The sequence below is a fragment of the Malaclemys terrapin genome, chromosome 1 (genome assembly GCF_027887155.1).
Source record: "Malaclemys terrapin pileata isolate rMalTer1 chromosome 1, rMalTer1.hap1, whole genome shotgun sequence".
Lineage (NCBI taxonomy): Eukaryota > Metazoa > Chordata > Testudines > Emydidae > Malaclemys > Malaclemys terrapin.
Window position 1 is genome coordinate 228,995,242 of NC_071505.1, and position 19,582 is coordinate 229,014,823.

Genomic DNA, 19,582 nt, shown 5'->3' on the forward strand with positions numbered 1-19,582 from the left:
CACTTGAGGTTCCCAATACTGCAAGTGGAAGTTGAAAACTGCAGGACTGACTCTCCTAGACTAAATCCGCCCCTGTATCCAACTTTCCAGCCGTCTGTCGCTGCATTCCCGCCAGCTACCTTGCATTAGTATTTTGTACCTCCCCCCAGTGGAGTGGATGTCTGTCCGTCTGTCCCATTTCGAACGCGCCCAGCTCGCCAGGCCAGCCTCCCCCAGGGCCCTGACCAGGAGCGTCAGCAGAGCTCGCGGCTCCCCCTGCAGAGCGCCGGGCCCGCCTTCCCGGGCCGGAGGCGGGTCCCACGGCCCCGCTCCTCCCCGCTCGCTGCGCCGTATAAACGCGCCGCTCGTCACCCCCTGGCCCGGGCCCGACGCTGCGGGTTTCGTGGCACTGCTGAGCCTCAGGGCCGTGCGGGGGAGATCCCGGGCCTCCCCGCAGCCGCCGGCGCCGCGGCCATGGTGCTGAACCCGGTGATCGGGAAGCTGGTCAGCAAGAGGGTGGTGCTGGCCAGCGCCTCGCCCCGCCGGCAGGAGATCCTCACCAACGTGGTGAGTCCGGGGCAGCGCCGCCAGGGCCCCCTGCACTTAGTGGGCAGTAGAGGGGTCAGGTCACTCGGAGTATGTCTACACTGCAAAGTCTGCACTGCCACCAGTGCTGGCGCTGGGCAGGGGCTGTTTCATTGCCTGGGGCTGCACCCTGTGAGGTGGGAGAGTGCTAGAGTTGCAGCCTGGAAGTCTCCACAGCAATTGACCAGCCCCTGTCAGCTGGCAGCACCGCCCAGTCCCTGTTGTCTAATTGCGGTGGAGACATACACTTTCCAATGCTCTTACAAGGATGCCCAGCCCTGCTTTGCCTTAGCTCCCACATCGCTCCCTGGAAATGCTCCTGCAGCAGCTGGGCTCCTTTGTGCGCAAACAGGAGAGTAGTTTAACAGTCTGCCAAGTGGCCATTATTCCCCTCTTCCCTGTTGTTGCCGTCTTGACATTTTTAAAGCGGAAAGACCTGTGTTTCTGGGTTGATATGTGACCAGAAGAACAATATTTTTAAAATAAATTGCACTTGAGCAGAGTCTTGGGGCAGGAGGCAGGTTATGCAACTGGAAAGTAGCCTGCTGGTGTGGCTGTGGCAAGAAAGCTGAACAAAATGAAGTTCTTAGGAACATACATACCATTGGGTGATGCCAATTCCCACAGATAGGAGGTGAAACTTGTTGGGTCAGGCTATGGGGTGGTCTCAATACATGCAACAAAGGGCAGAGGATGAGGGCTGTTTGGGGTAGGGAATGCAGCTAAAATAGTAACATGTTTTCCTCTTGTTACTGTTGTCAGCTGTCTGTGAAAGGGGTGCATAAGAATAGAATACACTGTCCCAATGTCTTAGCTGGTGAATTTACAGTTTATATCAGTAGAAGATGTGGCCCTGTTTATGGGTTTTGCATTGCTGCCCTCCAGGACTTTTGGAAAACCCCCATCAAGTGTTAATGTCAGTCATACAGTATTATAGTATCAATGGGACTTATATCTTTTTATTTTTACACTTCATCTAAAGAATTGTGTTGCACACATTTTGATCAATACTTCACATTAACGGTGATGGGTAGAAGTAAAAACAGACAAACAATGCTAGAGTTTTATTTGTGGGAGGTTGTTTGCAGTAGATCACATCACATAATCCCAAAAAAAACATTTTCACTTATGCTTTTTCTCAGCCACACTTTCTTCTCCCCTATCCAAACAAACCATAGATTGTGTCTCAGGGTGAAATCCTGTTTTCATTGAAGTCAATGGTGAAACAAGATTGAACCTGTAGTTTGGAGGCAGGAATTAGGGGGAAAAATCCAGAAAGCTAAACAGGGTGCAGTGACAAAACTAATATGTGTATTTCTGGCTACATGTGAATGTTTACATTTAAGCATACATTTGATAGTTGTGTTTCAGTTAAATGTTGTATAGCAAAACTCATTCTTACACAGATTTATCCACAGTGCAGCACAAGTAAATGCCAAGATTATATCTACTGAAGACTTCACTGCACAGATCTAATTTACATGGGACGCACACAGATACTACAATGATGAGTGTTATAGAAAACCCTAAGGAAGAGAGAGGTCATGCATTTGTGATTAGGTTGTTACATGCATAGCTGACAAGAGTAAAATGATTATAAGTACTATAAGTGTAAAACTTTTGTTTGTCATAGATTTTTCTTGCCTTTTATCTTGAGATGTTTGCATATTAAGAGTAAATTCAAAACAATTCAATGCAACAGGGTTTTTGCTTCTCAGATGAAACGCACACAATGGGAATTTAGTTATTTGTTTTTGTTTTAATTTTGATTGCATACTGCTGATGGAATGAGTGAAGTTTGCAATGTTTGCACTAGATTGTTATGTTTGCAATAGATTTGTAGCTCTACAGTTTGTTTATATGTTGTTACCAATATCTATCTTTTTCTTCCTCTCTTGAAGACACTTGGCATTTTATAGTAGGTTAATTTTTAAAAATAAATAACTAGATAGTTTTCACAGATATTTCTCAGATTAGCTTCCACTCTATTCTAATTTACTATTTGCATGATTAAATATAATTTGTACTGTAGAGGAAATGCAACATAAGAATAATAAAAAAGAGCAAAATTCACTTAATCTGTTGCTTTTACAGGTTCCTTCCAAAACACTCGATGATGCTCACTACATTGCCTTTCCTTTGTATATTGTAGGGTCTCCGATTTGAGGTAGTTCCATCCTGGTTTAAAGAGACACTTGAGAAGTCATCTTTTGCAGCCCCTCATGAGTATGCCATAGAAACAGCAAAGCAGAAGGCACTTGAAGTGGCAAATAGAATGCATCTGGTGAGTCTGTCAGCTATTTCAATAGTCAAATTTTGTGTTTGTGTGGTATGTGTTATTCTCACTATTTATTACTGTTATGTGCACTTGTAAAGGTAGTAAGTATACAGGTGCATTTACATCCTTTAAGCAAACAGACACATTTCCCCCTGTGTTACTATTGTGGCAACTACCTGTTGAAATGGGCTAAAAGGAACTCCAGTGCCTTCAGCTTGTGAAAGGCCAAAACAGTGATTACAGACAGCTCTGACAGCTGGCAGAAGCTCTAAATTGAGGTATAATCGCCAAGTCCTGCCAACAGCCAACTATTCAAATTGAGTCTGAGATAGTTAGACTTTGTTCAGGATTTTCAGGCACGTGGTGAGCAGAGATGCAATTCTATTTAGGTCCTATGAGGAGATACAGAACTGACCGTCATCGGCATGCCGATGATACTGTAACTAGGGTTACCATATTTCAATAGTGCAAAAAGAGGACACTCCACGGGACCCCGCCCCAACTCCGCCCCTTTCCCACCCCAACTCTGCCCCTGAGCACCCCACATTCCCCCTCCTCCCTCCCACCCCCCGGCTGCTGCTCTGCTGGGGAAGTTGCTTTGGCCTCCGCCGCGGTGGAGAGCGGCGGGAACCTGGAAAGTTGGAGTCCGGGGAGGAGGCGGGGCCCTTACCATGCCTCCCTATTTTCCCGGACATGTTCGGCTTTTTGAAAATTCCTCCCGGACGGGGATTTGAGGACCAAAAAGCTGGACATGTCTGGGAAAATCCGAACATATGGTGACCCTACCTCTGACACTCACCTCTCCATACCTGTCCCAGGGCCTTCCTTTAAAGGGGCATCCCCATATCAGCAAGGTCTACTTGGAAAAGATAATATTTACTCCCTTGCGTGGCTGAGCTGGGCTGTGACAATCCAACCCATCATGAGTACTATGAGAAATGGGGCACAACAGTAACCAAGGCAGTGTCATTTCAGGGACTGTATGGGCCTCGGAGTTCAAACAAACAAGCTATATAAAGTCCTTTTCTTTACTGGGAAACCAAATGGAAGTTTTTCTAGAAGGGTATTTTTAGAAATCTCCGTATAATGACAAATTTCAAGCTCCGTTAAATAACTTTTTTGTGAAATGATGCAGAGCACAATTAGTACAGAGACATGAATAGTGAGAGATCCAAGCTGGTTTGCCTGATATGGTGTAAAAATGTGTGTAAGTTTGATATAGAAGGCCTTGCCAAACTAATTATCGAAGCATATGCAACCATCATTGTAGACAGTGACTTGTTTATACTGCTCTATATACTATACCAGTGTTTCTCAATCTGGGAGTCGTGATTTATTTGATAATTTATATGGTAAAAATGAGAAAATAAGCAATTTTTCAGTAATACTGTGCTGTGATACTTGTATTTTTATGTCTGATTTTGTAAGCAAGCGTTTTTTAAGTGAGGGGTACTCAAGACAAATCAGCCTCCTGAAGGAGGTACAGTAGTCTGGAAACATTGACAACCACTGCTCTAATTGACCTGGATCAAGAATGTCTTTGTTTTACTTTCTATTTCTATAGTAAGGCTATTGGGATATCAGCATTAAAATACAGTCTCAGAAGGATTTTTTGAATCATGTTTTTAAGAAATTTCGTAAATGGACCACTGCACTTCCCCCAAGTTAATGAGTCTGATGTTTCATTTTTTAAGACCAAAGGTCCCTGCATCTTCCAAGTATTAGAGTGAGTTGTTCTCCAGAAACCCAAAGGTGGAAGTTCATTAGCAATCTATTGTGTGTAATACATTTTATAGTAACAAATAAAAAGGAAGTCACAACTGGTCTAGTCCAATTTGCTTCCTGCCCTCTAGTCAGGGACATATCTCCCTGCTGTCAACAGTTCTCTCCGAAAACAGCAAAAGAAAGATCCCAGATTAATCTATAAACTGAAAAGGGTATTCCCAGAAACACTGAGAAAATGAATGCCAAGGGCTTTTGTTATACTTTACCAGGGAGATCAGGAGTGAATGCACCAAACCGAAAACTCACTGCTGCGGAAATAAACACTCAGGGCTAGACTCTGCTTGGAGACAGCAGAACCTGCTACCATTTGCTGCTCTGAGGTGTACAGTGCCTCACAGAGCTGGGGAAAGGCGGCAAGACCGTGGCTGGCAGTGCAGGAGAGAGTAAGGTGCATCGCTGGCCTCCCCTCTGCGCTGCTATGGGGCCGAGCACTCCCCTCGCCGGGCCCCCCAGGCGGGAGGTGAGGTGACACCCCCCACATGCCCCAGGCCAGGCCAAGCCGCGGTGGGGTCCCTGTCCCTTTAAGAGCGGGGCTGGGCTGAGCCGAGCCGGCTGGGGTTGGCTCTGCTCCTGGCTGCAGGCTGATGCCGGAGCCTGGGCTGAGAGCCAGGCTTGTCTCCTGCACCAGCTCCAGGCAAGGCTTTGCTGCGGCTCCCCCAGTCCCTCCTGGGCCGGGCCGCCGCACAGTAGGGGTGGGTTGCATGAGGCAGGGCAAGGCTGAGGGCTGAACAGGCCCGGGCAGGGCAGTGCAGGGGCTGCTGGAGGGGGAAGCTGGGCAAGGGGTGGTACGGCCTCAACCCCCTGGGGCTGCCTGCCCCACAGAGGAGGCAGAGGGGCGCAAGCCGCAGCAGGACCCCAGGCCCCTGGGGGAGGGGATCTGGGGCCAGCCCAGGGAGACAGGAGCAGCCCCGGGGGTGCTGGGCGCGTGCAGGGCAGAGCCCCAGGAGAGCCCCAGCCCCGCGGCAGGCAGTGCTGCAGAGGAGGAGCCCGCGCCCCCCGGTGGGCGAGGGGAGCCCCAGGCAGAGGGAGCCGGGCCACCCGCACCCACCTCTCGCGGCTGCTCCATGCTGCTCCCAGTACCGCTTTCAGCCGGCACGGCTGCCCTGTCAGCCGCTTTTGGGTCTTTAAATAGCCGTCCGGGGGAAATCCCGGACATTTTTAGCTTTTTACAAATTCCCCCCGACGGCTATTTAAAGACCCAAAAGTCAGACATGTCCGGGGAAACCCGGACGTATGGTAACCCTACTGTAACCCATCATGCCTTGCAGTCTCTGCGTGGCTTCGGAGTGAGCAGTGTGAGCCTTCATAAATGAAGCAAAACAGCTGCCCAGCACACAGCCCTCTGACCTCTTTCTGAAAACAGTGAATTAAGGCAACTTGGTCAGCCTCTCCACTAGTCCCATAGTCAAGCCAATAGAGCCTTGTGATCAATGTTGTCAAAATCCAGTAATAGATTTATTGGCATCAGCATAGATATTAGACTTCTGCCTACTGCCCTAATGTGCTCCACCACAGTGATTAAGGCTGGTTCTGTGCCACAACCAAGCCTGAAGCCCAACTGATTAAGTTAAAAAAAATCCTTATAGGCTGTCATTTGCTACTGGTGTGGATCTGCAAATATTTCCTTAATTACCTTCCTCTGGAAGGGAGGAATAGAGACTAATCCTTTTCTGAGATCGATTCATATATACTGAATGCGCCCTACCAACACTGTTGCCAAATGACACTGTCTGCCAGTGCAAATATTGAATTATCTCCTATGTAAATGATTACACAGATTCATATCTGTTTCTGTCACTTTCTTTTTCTGACTATGGTGTGATATTAGGGGAGTGGATTTCAAACCTTAACAAGAATATAGTGGACTTCAATTGTGGAATAGTATTAAAATTTTCCTGCTACTTCATATTTTTCTTAAGTCCATCCAGATGGATTTTGAGCGCTTCCTATGTACAGGATCTAGTTAAGTAGCATATGGATGTAGGTGTACCATTTAAAACTAATTAGAATGTTAGTGCTGTCACTTTCTATTATGATATCAAATCTTACACTATTTCCCAGTAGAGTTCCTATTCTCATTTGCTCTATTAACGCTTACCTAATATTTTAAGACTAGAGCCTTCTCTATTTATGAAAACAAGCTGCCATAAGAAGCAGTAAGTTTATATCAACAGTTGCTTCCATCATGAACAATAAATAAATGTAAGTCTTAGCCATGTTACATCGTAAAATGATAAACTGTAGGGTTAGTGTCTGAAATCATCCAAATGAAATGTAGGCAAGCAAAAAATCCTGGACAACAAGAACACTTTGCAATTTGAGAGCAGGGAGAGGGAAGAAGGAAAGGGCTGAGAGAATTCTATAAAACCAAACCTTAGAACTCCTTTTAATGGCTGGATACATTTAAATTCAGGTGGTTGAGGGGTATGCAAGTACACTTAAGGACATCTGAGTAATAACTCTATAAAAATGGCATTGTGGCACTCATGTTTAATGTGTTTCAATGATTTCCATATCCAATACACTTGGCTTATTACAAAAAAGGTTGTTTTGTAACTGGCAGCCTTGATACTCAACCGGTGCTTGGAGAGTTGAGTTGGGTTCTAATCTTTCCTGGGTGCATTTCATCATCAATACAAGTTCTGCAGGCAAAATCATACCCTCAGTTATTTCTGCCCACAGTCCTTGCTTTCCCTGGTTTTTCACAGATGTAACATATTACAATTCTGTTAAGGATGCATAGACTTCAGCTCCCTCCTTGATGTATTTAGATCAATACCTTTCAAGTGGTAAATCTACAGCATCTTGAGTTGGATATTCTGGGTTTTTTTGTTTGATTGTTTGTTTTTTCCTTTTTTTTTTTTTTGTCTCCTCATCTTTCCAGAAACACCTTAGAACTCCAGATATTGTTATAGGAGCAGACACTATTGTGGTAAGAGTTTTCGTGTATTTTAGCAGTAGTTTGAATCATGTCTGACCAGTACCTAAAATTCTCTTGTTGGGGGTTTAACTTCTTAGAAATGTAAAGATGGAAAAGGTCTGACTACTCATCTAGTCCATCCTCCTGTCAATGCAGAATTGTCCCTATGGTATATTTTCTAGTACTTAGACTGGTTTGAAATGTCTCAAATAACAGAGTTTCCACCACTACCTTTATTCTATTTTTTTTTAGACATACTCCCATGTTTCATAATCAGTATCGAGCTTTCTACTATGTTGGAAGAGGCACTCGGTTATTTGACAGCTGTGAGCATCAGGAAACGTGCATCGCCTAAGCAATGCCATTTAAGACATTTTTAACAGCCAACACAAATGGCACTCTTACTGGTAGCCTCAGCAAAGAGGGTAAAGAATGAATTATGATAGACACTGAATTAGCCACCCACCTCTGCAGATCCTTCTGGCAGGCACAAGGTGGAGGGGAAGCTTGCACTGATAGTGTGTGCTCTCTTAATAAATAGAAGGCTCATGTCTCCAAGATTCTTATTTAGTGCTTTTTATCCATAGGTCTCAAAAAGCTTTACAGAGGAGGTCAGTATCATTATATGATACTTAACATGATACTTTTCAGTAGACTGATGTTGCTGGCAGGGCTGGGTGAAATCATGGTTTGAAAAGTCTGTGTGACTGATCTCAATTTCAGCATATTAGAGATACACAGCGGAGTATTTTTCTTTCTATTTCAGACTGTCGGAAAACAAATTCTGGAGAAACCGGTTGATAAACAAGATGCATATAAGATGCTGTCAAGGTTTGTAGTTTTAAATAAGGTTAAATGAGTTAATCAGGCAACTCTACAATCAGGACCATCTTTTTGTTCTGTGTTTGTACAGTGTGTAGCATAGTGAGAACTTGATCCATAACTGGGACTCCTAGGCAGTACAATAATACAAGATTATAAATAAAATATTATTACAAATTACTACTCTGTACAAGGGATGTGAAATATGGTGTGCTTAGGATCCATCGCTTTGAATTTCCTGATTTGTGTCTTTCCAGAGCCTCAATAACAATGTTGCATTAGTATCATTAGGATAAGTTATTTAGCATTTGCATTGCAATTGTTTTATTATTGATTTCCTTAATAATAAAGTTCTTTAACAGTACAAGCATTTGGTATTGGTCCTTTGCCTCTCCTCAGGTGCGATTTGCATGATGTGTGTACTAGAAGAAAACTAATCAGGAATTCCTTTATTTGGAGCCACATTGTGCTCTCCTTGACAGTAGCATTTTTTTTTTTTGATAGAAGTTCACTGAATTTACATTGGTGTAATCAAGAGCAAAATGTTTGCCTTTTTTTACTGTCCTGTCTTATTCTCCTGTCATATATTGGGGTCCTTAAGTCATCTCAGGCCTTGGCTACACTGGCAATTCACAGCGCTGCACTTGCTGCGCTCAGGGGTGTGAACCCTTCCCCCCCCCCCCCCGAGTGCAGCGCTGTAAAGCACCAGTGTAATCAGCGCCTGCAGCGCTGCACGCTCGCTCACAGCGCTGCAAGCTATTCCCCTCGGAGAGGTGGAGTACTTGCAGCGCTGTGAGAGAGCTCTCGCAGCACTGGCGGTGCGACTACACTCGCGCTTCACAGCGGTGCCGCGGCAGCACTGTGAATCTGCGAGTGTAGCTAAGGCCTCAGGCTTCTATTTCTCTCCTTTGAATGTAGTTCAATCACTTGAGCTTAATGATGCCCTCTTCCCAATGTTTCAGACTCATTCTGTTGCTTACCATATGTGAGCTATTTCATTAATGCAATTATTTCTGTCTGCAACTCATCACTTTTAATAAGCACCAATTACACAATACTGTAGCCTGTTACCAGGCTAGAACACTTGAATTGATTGTCACTCCATCTCTTAAAGCTCTAATGCTGTTAGGCTGTTATCCTGTCCTGAGGCCTGAAGGTGAAATCCGATTGTATCTCAATCTGAAGAAACGATGTTTGCCTTCCAGGGGCAACTCAGTTACCTACCTTTTTTCCCCTTAAAGGTTTGCAGTTCTGAGATCATGGCAATAAACATTTAAGTAACAGTAAAAAAATGTCATCAAAGTGAATGTGTTTGTGCCGGTTTTGTGAGATGTAAGTTTTTAGTGTAAGACAAATATCAAGATTAGAAGTACATAGTAATAATTCATAAACTAAGAAATACTTGCCTACAGTAGTTATGTGTGGGAGGAGTGCAACTCTGGGTTATTCAGGTGGGACCAGTAAGTAGGAGGTTACACGGTCACATTTTCTCAAGGCTGCCATTCTACCATTTTTAGAATAAAATGGTTTCTTTGTTAAAGAATATGTGAAAAGTCTGCTGATCATTCTTTTGTGTGGCAAACTGCCAGTGACATATGACTTATTGAATATGAGCTGATGAAAGAGACAAACTAATTTAGGAAAAATTCACTGGACGGAACACATGGCCTATGGCTTTCTGGACTCTTTGCTTTGTGGCTCTAATTTAGATTTTGGGCTGATGAATTAGGTTTCTCCATTTGGTGGAGGCATAAAAAGTAATGGTTGTTTAGAGTGAATGAGTAAGGGCAGAATGTGATATTATCAGGAGACCAAACATATCCCACCAAACTCATGAAGGAGTCTGACTGGAAAGGGTCTTCTGATTTAGTACATAATTTTGCTTGAAATTATACCATGTTTGGTGACTTCCAGAAAATAGTCACTTTTGCACTAAACTTACAAAGATGTTTGTGGATCAGAATTAATATAAACTGTCTTGTGAGTTACATTACTCAAAAAAAAAATAAAAATAAAAATAAAAAAAAAGTCATCCCAAAACTTCTAAAACAAGCATGGATGTGCAATATATTTGAATTTTTTTTTTTTTCTTCAGGATAATTCCTGTTGGGGTCATTTTGCATCCAGTGCTAGCAGTGTAAACTCGTGTCTCCTATCTGTGTGCTAATTATCATAATCAGCTACACAAACTTTCAAGGGGCCAGAATGGACAATTTATATTGAGTAGTTTCATGCTCTACAAGTAGTTTACTTCAATGGGACTACCTAGGGTCGGAGGTACTATCTGATATGAGTAAAGGTATCACAATTCAGTGTTAGGATACTATTTTGTAATCAGACTTTCTAAGAAGTTAAGCTGCCTTGCCTCAGTTTACATTGGTTCTGCTTACACATCTATGAACTGTACAGTTTTTGCTCTTTTTTTTTTTTAAGTATGTTCAATGTTCCATGCAAAGAGGGTAGTTAACTACTCAGAAAAGTAAAGTCCTTTTCATGACAAAATAAACAATATCAATTCAAGCTTCCTGCACTTTCCTGCCGATATTTCTGAGCCATTCTGTGAAAGCATCATCCCTAGGCAGGTGCAAGGACAGTTCATTCTCTTTGCTCCTTTGGAGCCTGATTCTGCCACTCTCAGTTGAGTTGAGTGGTACTTTGTTCCATCAATAGCCCAGTTGAAATGAATGGGAATACTGGTGTAGCAAGGTACTAGTATTCCCATTCAGCATGAGGAAAGGTTGTATAACCTAGCCCTTCATGGATTATCTTTTTGCTGAAGCTGCCTATCACGATGCCATTTATGATGGTGATGATCCTGTTTTGCTCATGAGATTGACACTTCTCCTCTGGTATAGTAAAATAATAAAACAAAAATCCTAATTTTATCTCAATATAAATAAACATATTTTAGGCCACTGAACAGCCAGCAGGTGTTAAATGTTTTGGGGACACTAAGCATTGAAAGATTCCAATTACTGTACCAATCCTTCTGCACCATTTTGTGTTTTAGCTCTTCACCTTTGTGAAAGAAAAATCAAAACCCTATGTCCTGTGTGTAAGGATACGAACCAGAGCTGGTATTCTTCTGTGGTGTCCATTGGCTTATTTGTGGAACACTCTGTAAACCTGTGAAATAGTAATGCAATAATGCATTAATGAAGAAGAAAGCGACTTTATAAAGCTTACATAGTGACTCTTCATTTTTCCCTCATAGGTTGAGTGGGAAGGAGCACAGTGTCTTTACGGGAGTAGCCATTGTTCACTGCAGCAGTAAAGGTAATTGCAGAGAAGTGTACAGATACCTATGTGGTAAAGTTGTATGTTCTTATAGACATATGTTATCTAATTCTACTCTAATTGTGAAGATGGAACCCTTTCATACAACATTTGATTCTGCCACCCTTTCCCATACTGAGGAGTGGATTATCTGTAATTAAATAAAACGAGCAAACAGTACTACAAACAAAACACTGTGCTGCACATTAAGGTTGATGAGAGAATGAACCATGTGTGACAGATGTTAGTTGGATCACATAATGCATTACTGAAGGGCGCTCAGATATTACGGTGTTAAGAGTGGTATAAGAGCCTATTAAGAATAGAATAGGCATTTTATTGAAATCAGTAGGGCTACTGAAAGAGCCTGATCCAGTACCCACTGAAATCAGTGGGAGTATCTCCCTGATCACTTCAGCGGACGTTGGATCAGGTCCAGAGTGAACATGAGAAAGGTGGCAGAATCTGATCCATAGTCATTTTCTTGCTGGGCTTTATTCTGGTGAGAATGAAGGGGCTATGTTGTTCAAGTACGGTGAAGATTATCACATGTATGGGTCCTACTTAGTTTCTTAATATCTAGGTTGCAAAGAGACTGGATTTCTAGAAAATTACTTTTCATTATTAGCAGCAGTTCTAAAAAATCCTGTTGGGTGGTAGGTGAAATAATGGTTTGTACATTACCTTTTAACTGTGCAGTCCTGGGTTTGAGATTGACCTGGACCATATTTTGTTTAATAAATAATTCATTAAAATGAGTGGATTTCTGACCAGTAAGAGATTTTTCCATCAAATTATGCTGGACTAATATGGTCTCACTGTTTCCTTGTACTCTCCCATTGGTCTTTCTCTATCTGTCTGTTGTCTCGTATCTTATACTTAGATTGTAAGGTTGCAGGAACTGTCTTTGTTTTGTGTCTGTACAGCACCTAGCACAATAGCATCCTGGTTCATGACTAGGGCTCCTAGGCAGTATAATACCAATAAGAAATATTATATTAAATATTATAGTATTACCATCATTCCAGACATGGGGTAAAATCCCGGCACCCTTGAACCTGATGGCAAAGCTCCCATTGAGTTCAGTCAAGTCAGGATTTCACTCAGGAACCTCCCAGAAGTATCAGTTTTCTGAAATTTGTCCAAACCTCTTGCCTCTCTCTCTCTCTGTTTGCAGATGCCATACAACTCCCTGAAAAGCTTTTTTCAGAATAAATGCTTTTACCTTTAAAAACTAAACCAGTTGTATCGGCAGCCCAGTGCCCATATAAAAAATATGCAGTGGTGGAAGAAACTACTGTAAAAAAGTTGTCAAGCGGTTTTCAAAGGGTTCAGATAAACAGTAATTAAAAAATATATATATATATATATAGACTCTTCTTTTGACTTTTACAAGCAAGTAAAAAGGAGTGATCTAGTACTATTGACAGTATGACAGCAGATTCCATTTTGTTTGAGTATATGCACTTAAGCCAAAGCAGAGTTTGATGAATAAAAATATTCCCCAGAATATTGCATTTAAGAGAGAAGCTTCTGGAGCACACCATTTTTCAGTTAGCAGATCATTAAAAAGCCTGTTACCAAGCATCGTGTTACTTAGGGTTACCATATGTCCGGATTTTCCCGGACATGTCCGGCTTTTGGGGGCTCAAATCCCCGTCCGGGGGGAAATCCCCAAAAGCCGGGCATGTCCGGGAAAATCAGGAGGGAGGGAGGGCTCGGCCGGGGCCTCTTTGGCCGGGCCGGTGCGGGGCCGGGCCGGGGTCGCGGGGCCGGGCGGGGAGCAGGGGGCGCGGTGCCGGGGGCCGGGCCGCCGGGGGGTGCGCCGGGCCGCGGAGCTGGTCCGGGGTCGCGCCGGGCCGCGGAGCCGGGCCGCTGGGGGGTGCACCGGGCCGGGCCGCGGGGGTGCGCCGGGCCGCGGAGCCGGTCCAGGGTCGCGCGGAGCCGGGCCGCTGGGGGGTGCGCCGGGCCGGGCCGCTGGGGGGTGCGCCGGGCCGGGAGCCGCGGGGTGCGCTGAGCCGGGGGGCCGGTCCGGGAGCCGGTCCGGGGTCGCGGGGCCTGGGGGTGCGCCGGGCCGCGGAGCCACGGGGTGCGCTGAGCCGGGGGGCCGGTTCGGGGCCGCGGAGGTGCGCCGAGCCGCGGGGTGCGCTGAGCCGGGGGGCCGGTCCGGGAGCCGGTCCGGGGTCGCCGGGCTGCGGGGGTGCGCCGAGCCGCGGGGGTGCGCTGAGCCTGGGGGCCGGTTCGGGAGCCGGTCCGGGGTTGCGGGGCCGGGGGGAGCGCCGAGCCGCGGGGGTGCGCCGAGCCGGGGGGCCGGTTCGGGAGCCGGTCCGGGGTCGCGGGGCCGGGGGGTGCGCCGGGCCGCCAGGGGCCGGCCGGCAGTGCTGGGCGGGCCGGGTGTGGTCGGCCGGGGCCGGCCGGCACCCCAGGGCCCGGGCTGACCCAGGCTGGAGCCGCGGGAGGGCCAGCCTAGGCCGCACCTCCTCCCCCCCCCCCTTTACCTGCTTCAGGCTTCCCGCGAATTAAATGTTCACGGGAAGCAGGGGAGGGGGCGGAGACTTTGGGGAGGGGGCGGAGTTGGGGCGGGGGCATGGGCGGGGCTGGGGGCGGGGCCGGGGTCCCCTGGAGTGTCCTCCATTTGGAGGCACAAAATATGGTAACCCTAGTGTTACTGAATGACTATACTATCATCTTGAAAGGACATCGTCAATGTATGTTTAATAACTTATGCATAATTGTTTTTACTCACTGTTTGTAACCATCTATGAAATCAGTAAGTTGCTTTATGAGAAATGTTAATGTTTTCCATCACTCACACTGTAGTATTTGGATAAAACTCTTATCTCTGATCCATACTGCAGTTCTCTGGCATATTCTGCCAAGAAACTTCCACTGCTGTCAGAATATTAACTAGTGATCTGCAGTGCAGATAAGAGGAGAATATTGCTCTTGGTTTGGTAGGGAAGAAGGATGGAAACTTAATGCTCTATCATTAATTAGGGCCTAGTTTGTTACCAGTATATGTATGTAGGGCAGTATGCTTCAGATCCCTTGGAGCAACCCACATGGGCTCTAATTCCAGCACTCAAAGGCATTTTTCCATGCAGCAAAATCTGCACCTAGATCTGCACAACTCTGCATTGCAGGTTGCTCACAACCAGCTTCCAGCTACAAAAACCAAAAGTGTTTGTGTCGGCTTAAAGGGGGTATTGCAACTCTGCACTACTCTTCACTGCTGCAGAGGAAATGATAGGATAAAAGGGATTGCTGGATGACAGAGACTGCTGCTTGCAGCTATTGTATGTGCTTATATGCACTGCTGCAGTTTTATGCTGCACATTATACCACATTGCGAGGTATAATGGCATTCAGAATGTTAGCGGGGTGACTATTGCATTTATTTTACTCTGTTTTTGATTGCATGTCCACTGAATCTGATTTTGAGCTAGGCAGATTTCTTGCCAGTGCAGGCAATCAACCAGTAGTCATGCAATGACAGAATTAATTCTGGGAGCATTCCATAAAGGGGGAATAAGCTCCTCCGATCCAAATTTTGTCCTACTATGATCTCTCTCTCTCTCTCTCCCTCTCCACCTGGGTAGACAGTTACATGCTGTGAGTCTGCAGAATTAGACAATGTGGGGTTTTACTCACTTTGGCTTTCTTGAATAGATATTCCACTGAACTAGGGAGTAAGCCCTTTTCTTGCTTACTCCTGGGGGAATTCTGCACCAAAAAATAAAAAATTCTGCGCACAATATTTTAAAATTCTGCATATTTTGTCAAAATAACACAATATAATCAAGCTGGTTTCAATTATTTTGGTAATTTATTTAAACTACAATACAATGGATGGAGAATGGGAATGAGGAGCATTGGAGGAAATCACCAAACCCCTTTGTCTAATAGTAATGTAGCTAGTATTGACCCTTTAGTTCTAGTTATTAGTCAACAAATATATGCAGCCATATGTTCAGTGTTACATCATAGGTGTCATAGAAATTTCTGTCCATTCCAGCTGAGGAATAAGGAGAGACGGACACAGCTAATCAAGCAAGGAGCCCCGGGAGGGGCTATCCGTTTATTTCAATTGCAATTGGGTTCGAGCTCATAGGTCAGCAAGAACAAAGAAAACACTTACTCCAAAGCATTATATGCAGTTGCTTATGATAATCTATCGCTCTATGATTGGCCAAAATTTGCCATCATTACCATACATAATTAGCAAGCTACATGTATCTGCCCCTCTTATGACCCCTTATTGTTCATCTATTTGTCCCCTCCTCCTTGCTTATTTTGCAAACTAAGTGGTTAGCTATCTACAGGATGCAGGCACAGAAAGGTCCATTGTCTCTAGGTTTGGAGTTTGGCTTCATTTCCTCTTGAAGGAACTTCCTGACTACCTATAGCTTACCCTGCATTTTGTCCTTCTTCTTTCTCCCATGTGTATGTGACAAATTTGCCCCCTGGCAATTAAGTAGAGTAATTTTATATCATAGGCAACTGAAGGGGAAGTGAGGACTGGAGACTCAAACTCACAATTTTTACTGGCTACTGACCATCTCCAAAAAGGTCAGTAGCAAACAGTTCATGGAGCACATTTTGATAGTCCAAACATTTAGACCAGTTCTAATCACTAAAGCACCACACTGTCCTTTACAATACGGCTCTGGCAATGTAAAGGAGCCTTAAAATTTTTACACCTGTTTTATGCTCCTGGGGGAATGCCCTAAGAATAATAGGAACAATTCACTAAGCAGACAGGCTGCTGCATTCTGCTCTGCCTGAGGGAACAGAGCCTGCCCCATGTCTACCTCTTCAGAAACACCCCAAAGCCTTGCCCCTCCACGCCGAGCATGCTGCAATAGCGAGCGAGAGGGATAGAGTGTCTCTCTCTCACGCACGAGTGCCCAGCCCCCTCCACATGGTGATGTATGTGTCTACCAGTTGCTCTGGGTGCCCAAACCAACCTGCCTGCATTGCTGGGGATGGGGTGCATGACCTCTCTTGCGGCTTCCCTTTGCTTCCCCGTCAGAAGTCCTTTTTCTGCAGGGAAGCAAAGAAATCTGCGGGGTCCATGAATTCTGCGCAAACACAGTGACGCAGAATCCCCCCAGGAGTAGCATATCTATACAGGAATCTGGACCTTTCACTGACAAAGTCCATGAATGAAGGAGGCAAGGAAGTAGGTCAGATTTTTGAGACCACTAACCTTAAAAGCATCACTTTTAAATACAGGCAATCTCTTTTAAATCCTAAAATAGAATGAAAAGTCTGTCTGTATAAGTTTTCTTGGTTGAACAATGTCAGTTGCAGAGTATTCAAAAGGTAAACCATTTATCCAGATTTATTTTATCCTTTAGTCTCATTACTTTCATGTTACAATTTTTTGTTTACAATTGGATTTTTTTGTTGTAGATAATCATCTGGAGACTGAAGTCACTGATTTCTATGAAGAGACAAAAGTTAAATTTGCTGAACTATCTGAGGAGCTTTTATGGGAATATATTCACAGTGGAGAACCAATGTAAGTAGCCTGCTGAAGGCAGCACATCTAACTTGAGTATAGGCCTTAAGACATTGTTGACCTCAAATACGAAGGAAGCAGTATGCCATGTCTTTGGGGGAAATTGGCCGTGTGTATATGCAGTCGTTGATGTGCTGTGTGAAACAAAAAGGAAGTTAATGTTGGATTCACAACATTGACTAGGATTTGAATTCCCAGGGTGGAAACTCTGAACCCAACCTTTTAAAAACTGCAAGTAGTCTTTTTTTTCAATAGCCCCTTAATCTGAAATCTCAGGCAATGGATGACACAATGGAATTGTGAAGTATTCTGTTTTAGGCCCAATTTTGGTTTAATTATTGCCTGATCCCAATGAAGATAATTGGAACCCATCTACTGACTTCAGTGAGCAATGAAACAGATTGTTAGTGAGAAAAGAATTAGGCCCTATATGAATATAGTATGGAAAGTTGGAAGAGCCTTAGCTTATCCTTACACTTACATTGAACTCTGTCCTGCATTCTGAGAGGCACTTTCAACTCCTACTGAAGTCAGTTGGTGTTTAGGACATGCAGCAGCTCACAGTAGTGAGGATATAGAGCCAGTTATCATTGCATGTTCCAGTTATGAGTGCACTACCTACAGCAGAACTCTTACAAAGCAGAGAAAACACTTTCTGTCTTGCATTTGTTGTGTATTAATCAGCACTAATAAATGTCCATGTTGAACTAACAGCTTAATCAAGATATACAGAGAGCTGGAAGGAGTCTTTGCTTAGATTTATCTATGAGATGAGTCTTTAACAGCTACAGCTTCTACCAAACAAATAATGGGGCAGGGGCTGCTGAAGGGACTGTAATGTTAGAGCTTCTCATCTCTATGGAAAACTATGCAAACACATACAGAATCAATACAGAAGTGGCTGCACTGCCTTCAGTGGAAGGCAGGCCTGGAATTAATAGGGTTACTGTAGGTAAGGGTTATGGTGTGCCAATTACATGGGGAAATTGACAAACTGTATTCCCATATTAGTTTGACTCTAGCCAGTGCTACTGGGGAGGGGTAGGTAATAAAAAAAACCCCACTAGACTGTAAACCTAATTAAAAAAAATACAATAGAAGGTTTATATTGATACAGAGAAAGATGAAAGTTTTTCTGTTATATGGATTTGTACTCGTCATGATTCATAGATTCCAAGGCCAGAGTGGACCACTGTGATTATCCAGTCTGACCTCCTGTGTAATATAGGCCATAGAACTTCCCCAAAATAATTCCTAGAGCAGATCTTCTAGAAAAACAGCCAATCTTGATTTTAAAATTGCCAGTGATGGAGAATCTACCCACAACCCTTAGTAAGTCGTTCCAATGGTTGATTACCCTTACTATTAAAACATGCATCTTATTTCCAGTCTGAATTTGTTTAGCTTCAACTTCCAAACCATGGTTCATGTTTTGCTGTTTTGTGTTGGACTGAAGAGTCTATTATCAAATATTTATTCCCCATCTAGGTACTTAAAGACTGTAATCAAGTCACCTCTTAACCTTCTCTTTGTTAAGCTGAATAAATTGAGCTCCTTGAGTCTATCACTATAAGGCATGTTTTCCACTCCTTTAATAATTCTCATGCCTCTTCTCTGAACCCTCTCTAAATTATCAACATCCTTCTTGAATTGGGGACACCAAATCTGAAAACAGTATTCCAGTAATGGTTACACCAATGCCAAATAGTATAACCTCCCTGCTCCTACTCGAGATTCCCGTTCATCTGTCTCAGGATTGTATTAGTCCTTTTGGCAGCTGATTATTCACCACAACCTCCAAATCTTTTCCAGTGTCATGGCTTCCCAGGATAGAGTCCCCCACCCTGTTAGCATGGCCTGCATTCTTTGTTCCTAGATGTATACATTTACATTTAACCATATTTAAAATGAATATTATTTGCTTGTGCTCAGCTTACCAAACAATCCAGATCACTCTGTATCGGTGAACTGTCCTCTTTGTTATTTACCACTCCCCCAATTTTTGTGTCATCTTCAAACTTTGAGTGATGGTTTTATGTTTTCTTCTAGGACATTGATATAAATGTTAGAGTGTAGGGCCAAGAACTGACTTCTGTGGAACCCTACTACAAACACACCTACTTGATAACGATTCCCCATTTACAGTTACATTTTGACATCTGTCAGTTAGCCAGCTTTTAATCTGTTTTAATGTGCTCCATGTTCATTTTATATTATTCTAAATATTTAATCAAAATGTCACGCAGTACTAAGTCAAACACCTTGCATCAACACTATTGTGTTCATCGACCAAAATTGTAATTAATTAACTTTGACATGGATTGAGTAAAATCCTAAACAATTGCACTTTAACTAGAGGTAGTTTTTTGTCTCAAAAGTGTGATCTGTTTGGTTTTTATTCTTCTGGGGAAAG

General features: G+C 44.0%; 1 protein-coding gene across 3 annotated transcripts in view; it reads left to right on the top strand.

Annotated features, from left to right (window-relative positions):
• Positions 1 to 318: 318 nt before the first annotated feature.
• The window catches only part of ASMTL (acetylserotonin O-methyltransferase like), a 55,546-nt gene continuing 36,282 nt past the window's right edge, over positions 319 to 19,582 (top strand). The window contains exons 1-6 of one of the 3 annotated variants that reach the window (XM_054008573.1): positions 319 to 546; positions 2,717 to 2,848; positions 7,512 to 7,559; positions 8,314 to 8,378; positions 11,584 to 11,645; positions 17,061 to 17,169. In XM_054008573.1, coding sequence (XP_053864548.1) covers positions 454 to 546; positions 2,717 to 2,848; positions 7,512 to 7,559; positions 8,314 to 8,378; positions 11,584 to 11,645; positions 17,061 to 17,169 — 509 coding nt within the window. In that variant the 5' untranslated portion in view covers positions 319 to 453. The remainder of the gene's footprint in view (positions 547 to 2,716; positions 2,849 to 7,511; positions 7,560 to 8,313; positions 8,379 to 11,583; positions 11,646 to 17,060; positions 17,170 to 19,582) is intronic. The other 2 variants (XM_054008564.1, XM_054008557.1) reach the window with 2 other exon arrangements.